We start from the raw sequence: 12,036 nt of genomic DNA on the forward strand, positions 1-12,036 counted from the left end.
TGTGTGTGTGTGTGTGTGTGTGTGTGTGACAGAGTGCGGCGCCTCCGCATACTCCCACTGACAGCTGGGCCGGTGCTGTAAGGGGAGGGATGAGAGGAGGTAGAGAAAGGCAAAGAGATAGACCAATCCTCCCCCTGGCGTTTCCCCCGCCGGCTCTTTCTGAGGAAGTGTCGGCGGCGCTTTGAAGGCGACTGCATCATGGTCTGAAGCTGCGAGAGTGCCTTCTGGTCCCATTTTGCCTCGCCTCACTGGCAGGATATTGGGCCAGAAGTTGTCATCTGCTCAAAGCCTCGCACATCTCTCAATCCCATTACTGGAAAAAATAAAGTAAATGCTAGTTCCTCTCCAGTATGACACTGGAAATTCACGTTTCAAAACTTTTTTTGTCATACCGATTTGACTTTACTCAATAAGTTTTCTCTTCTCCATTGGAACTTTAAAAGGACCATACCAGTGATTTGGCAGTGTTAGCCCAGTTATTACTGCAGAGCATGCAGTAATAATAACTTCTACCCCTCGAGGCATCTATTGTGTTCCATGCATATGCACAATAGGACCATATAAAAAGCTGGCTCTTTAGACTTGCTTAAATTGAGAAATCCATCAGAGACAAAGTGAGATTGCCAAAGCTACAAGTTGTTATGACATACTGTTAGGTTAACATTTTTAAAACCGCAGGATTACAGCCTGTAAGAAACAACCATCTAAGCAAAACATTGTTAATGTAATTAATGCCATTAATTACACAAAATGACAAAATGATTAAACAAAACATAAAACAAAATGACTAAATGTAACTTTCCTAAAATAATTTTGTGCATATTGTGTAAAATGCAAACAGAGCACATGAGTAAATGTGTGTCTGTCTCCCTCTTAATGAACGAGTGTCCCCATCTCCCCCACAGTGTGTGATACTTTAAATTAGGACTGATGGCAAACACTTCATCTGTGAATCTATTAATCAATCAGTGGGAATATATCCACAAATGTATGCTGTGAAAATATTCAGGAGAGATTTAAGGATTCAAAACTTGCAAAAAAAACAACATAGCAGTAGTTTGATATTTTGAAATCAGCCCGAAACCGATCACAGCTTATCTTTAGGTGTGATGTGACATGCGGTTCAGGCCTCTGACATCATCAGTCTAATTGGAGCAACTGACCAATCAGATGTTTTTTTAACGAGATGTTTCCTGACACATTTATTTACAGTCAACGTTGTTCTCGTACGTCTGTGAAGGCTCATCTGATTCATCAAGCTGTTTGAACCCAAATCACACGCTGCAGTTTGGATTGAAAAGGTTTGTCTCTTCATTCCTTTTGCCTTTTAAAAGCAAAAGTGCAGTCCAGTGATAATCAGCACTCTACCGCTTATGTATTTCAACTGCACCGTCATTTCACATTGAAAAGAGAAGGTTGGGCTTGTTTGAGCCGACGTTTAACTGCACATTTCCATCTGTTGGAATGATCTCCGGGTTCTCTCGAGGCTTCAGACTCTGGAGGATTGTTGTTCCTCTGCTCTTTGTTGTCTCCTCCGTCCATTCAAGAGCTCAGCATTTTGTTTTCGTCCGCTTTGCTCTACTTTTGGCTCTTTGTGCTGCCCGACTCTCCACAGTCACCAAAGCTTGCTGTTGTCTTTGAATAGCAGTCCTCCTCTGGTCCAAGGCAGACTTGGCTGCAGCTCAACAGGCTTGTTTGTCGGTCTTGGCAGCAATGCTTGCAGACCTGAATGTACCTGTTTCAGCGTTTTCTTTGCTTTTTTTCATTTGTTTGTTTGTGTATGCTGGGGAAAAGAGGAAATAGAGAATGTGTGTGTGTGTTTCCTCTTTTTTACCTCAGGGTTTGAGGGTCAGCTGACCGTGACCAGCTCTAGCAGACACATTCACACCACAGCCAGACCCTTCCCAGTCCCTCCAGATCTGGGATATCAGTCACTTACAGACAGAGAGCTCTAAACAAACATGAGCTCGACCTTGATACACACACACATAAATAAAAAGGTAATACAGAGGCAGAGAAATCCAAACAAACACACTCAGAATAGCTGCATGTAGACAGCTTGGTTCTAAAACCATTTTTCCCCCCATGAACACAAATCAAGCCAATTTCAAACACGAACAAAAACAATCTGCTCCGCGCTGAATAAAGGCTGTCATAGGCTGTTCGGTGTTGGGCGCGAAATAGCAGCGGAAATTTATTTGACTTCATGGCCTCTGCAGAGTAAGGACAAGACTGAGCAAACAGTGCTGTGGTGTATTATGGCTAAACATCAACACATGAGGTGAGGCTGTAGAAAGTTGGCTGTGGTTTTTTTTTTTGTTTCAGCCTCTCAGCACTCAACTTCCTCCAGCAGAGTTCACACGCAAAGGTCACATTAAACATATATGGAGCAGCTCGTGGGAGGAAACCGCCTCTGCACTGGTCTCCAATTGACTAAGGGTCATGAAAAAAGCAAGATCTTGCCGGCAGCAGCCCTACTGATGACCTGACTTTATTTAGGAGGCACAGCGTTTAACATACAAATAACTCATTTTTATCTAAATTGTCACTCGGTCGCTAAATGGAGCGCATGTGTATTAAACTGGAAGTTCAGACCACAGAGCTATAGGGAACGCTGAAATGTGAGTTCAAGCATCAAAAATAGTCACACTGGATAAAGAAGTGGTTTCTGTGGTTTGGTTGTGTTCCATCTATGGCATAAGAAACAAATAAATAAAAAGATGTGTGTGAGGGCAGAGCTCGATCATGCTGTTATGTTTCTTTGAAGTGGAGGGTTTTACCTGATGTAGCGTGTCCTAATTGTCAACAGCAAAACCCCGTCCAGATGTTTCAAATCTAGATCCTTTTTGGATCAATTTCCCACAGATGCCCCTCCATTTGGCAAAAGCTTATAAGACTTGAGAGCCGTTGGCTCCCGAACTGAGATGCTGAGCAAAAGAAAAAACACACAAACGCCGCCGCCGCATCTCAGGACGTATAACCAAAGACACACGAGACGGCGCCAAATGATGCTAAAAGTAATCAAAAGAAACGATAACCAGGATGAAGGAGGATTATGTCTGAACCCTGAACTGAAAGTTTTCCATAACACATACATTCTTTAGCCTGGCTTTTATTATTTTATTTTTTTAATATTAATTATGTATATAGTAATTTTTATAGTAAGTATGTTCCTTTTAACTTTATGTTTATATGAATAAAGTTTGACTGATTAATCGATAACGTTTAATATTAATTCCATTATCTGCTTGCAATAAATGTTTGACACTGTAAAACCTCATTCAGTTAATTACATTTCTAGGTTTTATTTTCCGACCCGCTTCAGAATGAATGCATGACCGGTATTCACTAAACTCATCACATTAATCCGCTGCAGTTTCTGATCACTAGTGACTCTGTGGAGCAATGCTTTTCTAAGTAAACCGCTGTCTTGACTGTACTCTGCATGAGGATGCACCTGCACTCCCACGAGCACGTAACCTGGTTCATGATGATTCATGCTGGTGGATGTAATGCGCCAACAAACGTAGCGATGCACTAACAAAAACAGACGTTAGATGTCTTTGTTAATGTTAATTCATGATCGTTTCCTCTGATTCTAATGGAAACAATAGGAACCATTATGAGGGTTTGTATTCAGTTCCATCAGGACCGACCACAGCTGTTATGGTATTTGTGTCAAATGGAAAACCGGCCCCTCGAGCTGAGATTGTAACTGCAAAGAAAATGTGACTGAATAATTGTGAGTTGTTTTGGAATATATCTGAAATCTGTTGAATGCATTTTGTCAAGATGAATAAAATGTTCTGGTTTATTTCAGTTAACTCACATTTTTTAAAAAGACACAGCAGGGGGACTTTATTTTTTAAAGTTGAATCAGTTTAAAATGTGTTTGTAAGACACAAATGTGTCAGAAAGTATATGATTAATAGCAGTTTCTATATATGTTTATGTTCGGTCATTTTCAGGACTGTATGGCAGCTCCAATTGGTTGTTGTGTGTTCCTGTTGAAGCTCATCCAGCAGACCAAAGGTGACACGGATCTAACAGGTTAGTACGATTTATTTATAATCATGGCAACACGGGGAACTTTCTGTATTCAATACAAGATGCCTGCGGATCCAATTTCCAGTTCAGATTTGTGCAGCTCAGATAGGAACTGAAAAAAGTAGTAGCTTCAGGTGAGTAGCTTTTCCTGTTCACGGATGCGAAACAACAGATATGTGGCAAACATGCAGGGAGGAAACAACAACCACTGAAAGTCAGTTGTACTGTGAAGGAAACTTAAATACGTGTCTCTGTTCCACTCAAAAAAACAAAAAAAAAAGTTTATTTTTTTCTTTGGTTGGGTGGATCAATGAAAAGAGACAGTTATGATGTAAAAAGTGAGAATTCTATTAAAAAAACAAACAATAATTGAGCTTTTCACCTTGTGACCTTTATGTCACCTAAACAAATGCATATCCTGTCCCCGTCTACTCTTCTAACCAACGACTCCTGCAACAGAAGTATCCACATCCTCTTTTCTCCTCCAGAAGCCGTCAAAAGAGAAGTAATACAAGAGAGGGTCCAGACAGCAGTTCACGCTAGCGAGACATATCAGCGGCGTGAGGGAAGGTACCCATCTTTTAAAGAACACGGCCAGTGACACGGGCAAGAAAAATACAGCAAACATCATCAGGTTCATGGCGAAAATCAACATGACGTTCACCTTGTTTTTGACCCTGGCGGAGTCATTCAGATGTCTGCGTAGAGTCAAAGACACCAGAGCCGTGGACACAATGTTGACCGCCAGCATTGCGAGCACCAACATGAGCTGAACATAAGCCAGGGTTTGGATTTTATGTTGCCGGTGACGAAATTCAAAGCAGGTGGATTCATTGTTTAACAATTTTGAGAAGTCCATGCTCTCTGGGATGTTCACCACCAACACGAAGAGCCAAGCGAACGCCACGGCCTTCCAGGTGTTGGACGCGGTCCGGAGACGGCGCGACCTCAGAGGATAGACCACCGCCAGCAGCCGGTCCACGCTGATGAAGGTGATGAAGATGGAGCTGGAGCGGATGTTGTTGCGAAAGAGCATCGTGATACAGATGCACGCCATACTGCCCAGAGGCCAGGCTCCTGTGGCGTAGAAGTAGACCCTCATGGGCAAGGTGATGACGAGCAGCAGGTCAGAGATGGCCAGGTTGACCATGAAGATGGCACTGGGGGACTTGAGGCTGTGGCAGCTTAACAGGATCCACAGCGAGGCGGCGTTGAGAGGCAGGCCCACCGTCATTACCGACCCAAACGCCAGAGCGTACCCCGTGTTCCTCATGTCCTGCTCCGTTCCATTCTCAAAAGTACCGTTGAGCATGTTTTTTGTTTTCTGTGACAAACGCACGAGTGCAGGCGCAGTGAACGGAGCTGAGATGGAGACCACAATTACCCCGCCTCCTCGCCAATCACATCGAGCGAGATCTGTGCGAAGAAAAGGCTGCTGCTACATGAAGTGGCTGAGAACATTGAAAACAGGAAACAACTTTCACAAGGGTTGAAGTAGTGTGACGTTCAAGTAAAACCGAGAGTGTGTGGGAGTTTAACGTCATGGACAAGAAGCTTTCTAAAAAACCACAACCGTGTGCACTGGATTCACAAAACAGCTTTGACTCGGGGGTTACATGGATTCGTTCTGTTCAGGAGGTCTACTCTATTAACACTCCATCTGTACTGCACTAGAAGATACATGCTGTGCAAATTCCATCTGAACTGACGGCTAATTAAGCACAATCTACAGTGTGGCCACTAATTACTGGCTGAGCAGGGAAGAAAGAAAATTACAATAATGTGATTTAGTTGTTTCATATGGTATTTAGCCATGTGTGTGGATGACTGATGTACTCGTGTGCTTATGTTGGACGTATCTGTTTTACACTACAGTGTCTTCAGAGAATGTTAATTACATAATTACCCTAATTACTCAGGTTTATCTGCATTTTGTAGAGTTGCAATCCACGGTCAACTCACTGATGCACACAATATTAATGAATACAAATTGGATATTAAGTACTAAAAAATGATATTTAGAGAATAAAAGTCCAAATGTTCCGAGGCAAAGTGCATCCTGCCTTCTAAGAAAACTGAATAACTGAATTTGAGTGCACTTAAATAGAATTCAAACAAAAGGAAGCACACAAGGCCTCAAAGATGAGTGACTGTAAAGTTGCACACAATGAGTTCACAGACAAAACTCTGAGGAACTCTGAGGATTTCAGAGTTATCAAGAGCGTCATCAAGAGCGCTGCATGCATCCCATCAGTACCTGCCTGAAAAAGGATGATGCAGATAGATTTAAATAAAAGTAAAGGGATCACAATTCATCCATATGGGATCATGATTGTTTCTACCAAGTTTAATGGGAATCTATTCAACAGTTGTTGCGATACTCATAATGAGGAGAGTCATTAGGATTGTCGATTCTGGTGGACTGATTTATTCATGACAGATTAATGTGTCATGAATCCCTCTCCTCAGTCTCGTTTGCCCTCAGCTGTTTATGAATGGAACCTCCCCGTACATGCCATTCATGCCATTTGCCAGACGGTCTATTGTGTCACTAGAGCTGTTAGTGTTTCTGCCTGTTTATGATTCCTGCCTGTGGCTTATGCTTTCTGAGTTCATTCCACCTTCAGCCAAAACACCGCAAGCAACGTCGCAAGAAATTGCTCAAGGCACGACAGATTTCATCAGCCTCGAAGCAGAAGAGATGATAAAAGTGTGTGAGGGAGAAACAGGAAGCAAATGCGAGACATCCTGTAGTAGCTGCTTATCTGTTGTAAAACAGCAGAACCACGTCGTTATTTAAAAAGAAAAAGGAAGACAGAGTCACACACCACACGACCAACACCTTTGCATGTGTGGCAATGACATATGTTGTGTAATGCAATGTAGGCGAAAGAGAGAGGGAAAAAAAAGACAAATTTGTGCACAGTGTGCTGCAGAGGCTGTTAGTGCTGGTAACTGCACGATGAACACATAGTCAGAAGGAAATATGTGTCTGTGGTAGTAGCCACTAATGTTCAAATGATCAAGGATTTCTTACGAACACTAACCTGACCTGCTAGATGGTTTGTTACCACAAAGGGCAGACACTTAAAAAAAAAAAAAAAAAAGTGTCAGGTGATTGGATGAACCATTATAAACAAACTCGGGAGTCGGGAGAAGAGTGAAACCTATGGAAGCCCATTTCCTCAAGCAAAAAAAATAAAAAATCCACCCAAAAAAAAAAAAGATTTCTAATTAGTCATATATAAAAAAATATATGACCTTTTTGTGACCTAAGAAAATGCACCAACACTTTTGGTGCATCCATCTGTAACCATAACACTGACCAGATGTTTCCAGTTGCTATAGAAAGTCGAAATTATGAGCAAACGCACCCTTGAATATAATGTTAAGCAAGAAGCAGCTCTGGAGTATAAAGAATAAAACCAATGTGGCTGAGAGGTGACGACCTTCAATAAACAACTGGAACGTGTTTTTTTTTTGCTGGCAGAAAAAAAGTAAATCTATTTCTTTTTTTCGGGGGGTGGATTTTTTATATATATATTTTTTAGTTACGTTTTTAGTTTTTTTTGGGCTGGTGGAAATGGGCTTCCATAGAAACCAGTTGTTCTATCGAGAAAATACTTTCGTTCCTTGCTATTCTTTTAATAAAGAAATACTAGTTCGGAGAGAACTGACGCTAACCTATTTGGGAGCTCTGGGTCACATATTCGGTCAAAAGTTAATTTCACTACTTGAAGCACTGACAAGAAGGTCGGACAGGAAAGTTAAGTGTTTAGTAAATGCATCTCAGCAATGTTAGAATGGAAAATATAATATTACGTGGACCGAATATTTTTCTTTGATTTTTTAAAGGAGTAGTTTGATATTTTGGGAACTACAGTTTTTCACTTTATTGTCGAGATTTGAGGATCTATAGCACTCTCTGACCTTTAGCTTAGCATATTGACTGGAATCAGGGGGGAAAAGCTAGCATGGCTCTGTACATAACAAAATCCACCTGAGAAACAAACAAGATATAAAGTGTTAATTAATGAGCTTTAAGGGTGATGGTACATTTTGTAACAGAGCAGGCTAACCGTTTCCCTCCGATTCCAGTGTGTATGCTAAGCTAACTGGCAGCTGGCTCCAGCTACATATGGAAATGAAAGAGGTATTGACTTTCTCATCCAACTCTCAGCAAGAAAGCCAATAAGTGTATTTCCTAAAATAGCAAGCAACATTTTGTATTTTTTTGTAGTGAAATATTTCTGCAGTTAATCTGTATTTCAAGCCACATCACAACAAAATGCACAAAAGTCAATATCTGTAATACATGCAGACTACACTGCATACTTTCGAGATTATTGTGCTCATTGTTTGCACTGCAGAACAGAAATAGCAAAGCAAAGAAATTTCACATAATGTATTGCCTTTTCACATGCAAGTGTATATTTTCAAATGTAGAAATACACAAAGACAGCACGAGGGGAAAGTGAAGTATTTGTGTGCAATTACGCCAAAGCAGCTACCGCCAAACTTCACGCCTTTCAACTTATCACTCAATCACCAATTTACCACTTACTCCTTTCCCTTCAGTCTCTCTCAGCCGCAACCTTTTGAAAGATATAAATCGAAATGGCTGTAGCGACAGCAATTATGTGATTTCACCTGACTCGCACAATTAAATAGAAAGGTGTGGATGCGGATGGCTCATCTATGCGTTCAGGGAACAAGAGAGCCTGAATGGATTTCTCTGGCAAATGAAAGGATGTTATTTTTCGCCGGGGCCTAATATTTAAGAAACTTGAGTGTTTCTCAAGACAGCATCTCTTTGTTATTAGCGCTGTACTGATTTAAAATGCCGGGCCTGCTGCTGGCGTAAACAGATAGATGGACAGCGAGAGTTAGCAGAACAAATGTGGGAGAAAGGCAGGCGTATGTGGAGCTTGTATGCAGCAGAGCAAGTAATAAAAAAAAAAAATCAAGTTTCCTTCTTCTCTTCTTGTTATTGTTCAAATGTGTTTTAGTTCAGCCATTCGTATGGTTGAGTCTCAACAGCGCTCACCAACTCATATGAACCTATTCAGTTTCCAGCACACAGCCTCAAACCGACAATATTGTATGTATGTATGTATGTGTGTATGCATGTGTGTGTGTATATGTATGTGTGTGTGTATATGTATGTATGTGTGTATGTATGTATGTATGTATGTATGTATGTGTGTATGTATGTGTGTGTGTATATGTATGTGTGTATGTATGTATGTATGTATGTATGTATGTATGTGTGTATGTATGTATATATGTATGCGAGTATGCTACCTGCAGCAGAAAACACCATGCAGCCAAAGTTAACAAGTCACTATGAGGAAAGTTAGCAATCTAATGAATGATCCTGTTGATATTTTGCTATCAAGCTAACCCTGGGACAGCCAATGACTGTCAATAGTCCCCGTTTAAAACACAAATACATACTTGTTTATCTCAGGAGTTGGTGGACCAGTGAAACACTAAATAGTGGACTGACATTCAAAAGGTGGTGAAATAAACAAACAAATCCGATGTATTGGAGGCTTTCTGCCTCTTTGTGGTCAAAAATCACTTGGTAAAAGGCTGACATTAAAATCATTACAAATTAGGCATGTGAGCTTAAAGCGGCATTAATCAATATTTTTTCTACAAACAATGGCTCACAACTCAAGCACGTCTTAAGAGTCTGGAATTGATTTTGGATTTGTGCGAAAATGAAATGAAACCAATGAAAAAGCAAGAAGAGTCACTTCACCACATCTAAAACTGAAAAGCAGTGATGGTACAACTGGCGGCCACATATGGTCCTCAAAAGCTTCCCATCCGGCCCGCAGAATATTACTGCGTTCTGTCCCAGACCAAAGAAATTCTTAGTAGACGAACACTCATACGTACAAGTTGATAAATTGATACAATGAACAGATCTGTAAAACTTAGTCCTCCACAAAGAATCACACAAAAACACCACTTCATAGCTTGTGTTTACCAGAAATGTGCTCATACGTTTCTTGGAAATAAATCATTCAGAATGGAAGAAAGCTTAAAAAAAATGACTAATCGACAACAGAGATCTTAGTCAACGGAGAACAAAAGGAGCGATTAGACTAATCGACTGAGAGGGGGTTCCCTTCAGCTCAACAGGGCATTCTAGCATCTTTCAGCACGTTGTTGTGGTTTTGCAGCCCACAACTTCACCGACGTTTCTCAGTCTGACTGCTCTCATCAACCAGATGTTTTCATCAGCCAGCAGACAAAAGCTCTGGTGACACTGTACACTTCCAGCCCAGACAGACAAAGACAGCATCTAGCAGCTAAGGGTTCAGACATTTCCTTCAGAAGTTGGTGGAGACCAAAACAGAGCTACAGAAGAAAAAGAGAGTAAATAATGAACATTTGTCCGGTGAAAATAAAATGCCAATGTTGCTCTGTGTCTGCTGGGTGTGTAAAATAGGCGATTGTTTGTCATATTAGTACACTGTGTTTTACTGCTGCACCAATGACCAAGGCAAATTCCTTGTATGTGTAACGTACTTCTAATTCTAATTATGTCAAAAACATTCAAATCACAACAAAGCAAACATGCGATAAAAAGAAGAATATAAATTAAAGGGTCGGTTCACCAAACCAAAATGGTTGAGTACGTGGAACTGTACGGAGAAATAAGTCCCTCTGTGTGTTCTGGATAATATCTGAATAATCCACAGACCTCACAGTCAACAGCTTTCCCAAAGCTACTCTACTGAAGAGACATTCTGTTCTCAGCCAGCTTTCTTGGAGAGAAACATTGGTATTGACGTTTCAAATCATTCAACCTTGTTCAGTTTGTTAAAGTCCCTACAAATGAACTGCAGGTATTATTCTGGATACAGCTGCATCATTTGATGAAGGGCTGTACGACTCAACCTACTAAAAAACTACTGTGGCACCTTTTTATTCTTGACTCTGTTTCAGGCTGCTGTGCCAAGATGTGAACTATTCTGTATCGTGTCCCTCAACATGTTGTGTATTTGTGAAAGGGACACACAACACAAGAGCTCAAAGTATGTTGACCTGAAAGTAGAAGTGGTTAAAAGCTGAGCAGGAATGGATGAGGTCAATGAGTGTGTACTCTCCCTAAACATGGGCGCAATAAGGGCTGGGGTTATTAGGCTGACTGGAGTGTTTCTTTCTTTTTTTACCTCCATCTCTAATGAAATCACTGGGGCATTTTTTAGGCCAGCATGGATAAAGTGCCATTTTCCCACACCGGGAAGGGTGAGGAGAAAACCGCTGCTGCGCTCACTTCATTAAAATTTCAATTTCTGGAACGGCAGGAGTCACAATGAGCCGTGCTCTTGTGGCCCGCAGAGCAAATGCATGTGTGTGTGTGTGTGTGTGTGTGTGTGTGTGTGTTCATGCCTGCATCAGTATGCAGCCGGTTGTTTGGAAGTGACTGAACAGTGACCCGTAGGGCTGGTGGATGTGCGTTTGTGTGTGCAGCAGGATAGCAAGTGTTTGACGAGCCCAGATCGTTGAGAAAATGGCCAAATGATTTATTTTTCTCTTCCTCTGCTGCTTCAGTCAGGTAAATACCACCGTTTTAAACACAGCGAGTCAATACGGCCGGCCGAGCGATGAGGCAGCTTTCCGACTGTCACTCTCTTTGTCTCCCTCCCTCCCTCTCTCCCTCTCTCTCTCTCTCTCTCTCTCTCTCTCTCTCTCTTCTGGCTGTTGAAGTCAGCATTATGGAAGAGCCGCGGATTTGAAAAAGATTATATGCTTTAGACGATTTCCAGCCATTACCAGCCGGGGCCAAGGCAATTAACCCGCTTCTTGTTTCATCAGAGGCCAAAAAAACAAAACAAGTTAATCCGTCCGGAGCTGCGGGGACCTCACTTTATTAGTCCCACGCTAAGAGAGGAAGTTTGAGACGCAGACTCAAAACGGTGCTTTATTGCCTTCCCTTTTCCAATTAGTGGCTGCCATCTTGAATCCTAA

General features: G+C 41.5%; 1 protein-coding gene across 1 annotated transcript; it reads right to left on the reverse strand.

The window, feature by feature from the left end:
• Positions 1-4,044: 4,044 nt before the first annotated feature.
• Positions 4,045-7,959, reverse strand: lpar5b (lysophosphatidic acid receptor 5b). The gene has a single exon (XM_076101031.1). The coding sequence runs from the start codon at positions 5,357-5,359 to the stop codon at positions 4,484-4,486; it is 876 nt and encodes a 291-aa protein (XP_075957146.1). The 5' UTR covers positions 5,360-7,959; the 3' UTR covers positions 4,045-4,483.
• Between the last annotated feature and the right edge of the window lie 4,077 nt (positions 7,960-12,036).

The sequence above is a fragment of the Anarhichas minor genome, unplaced genomic scaffold (genome assembly GCF_050575085.1).
Source record: "Anarhichas minor isolate MPS153535 unplaced genomic scaffold, ASM5057508v1 ptg000026l, whole genome shotgun sequence".
In the NCBI taxonomy this organism is placed as follows: domain Eukaryota; kingdom Metazoa; phylum Chordata; class Actinopteri; order Perciformes; family Anarhichadidae; genus Anarhichas; species Anarhichas minor.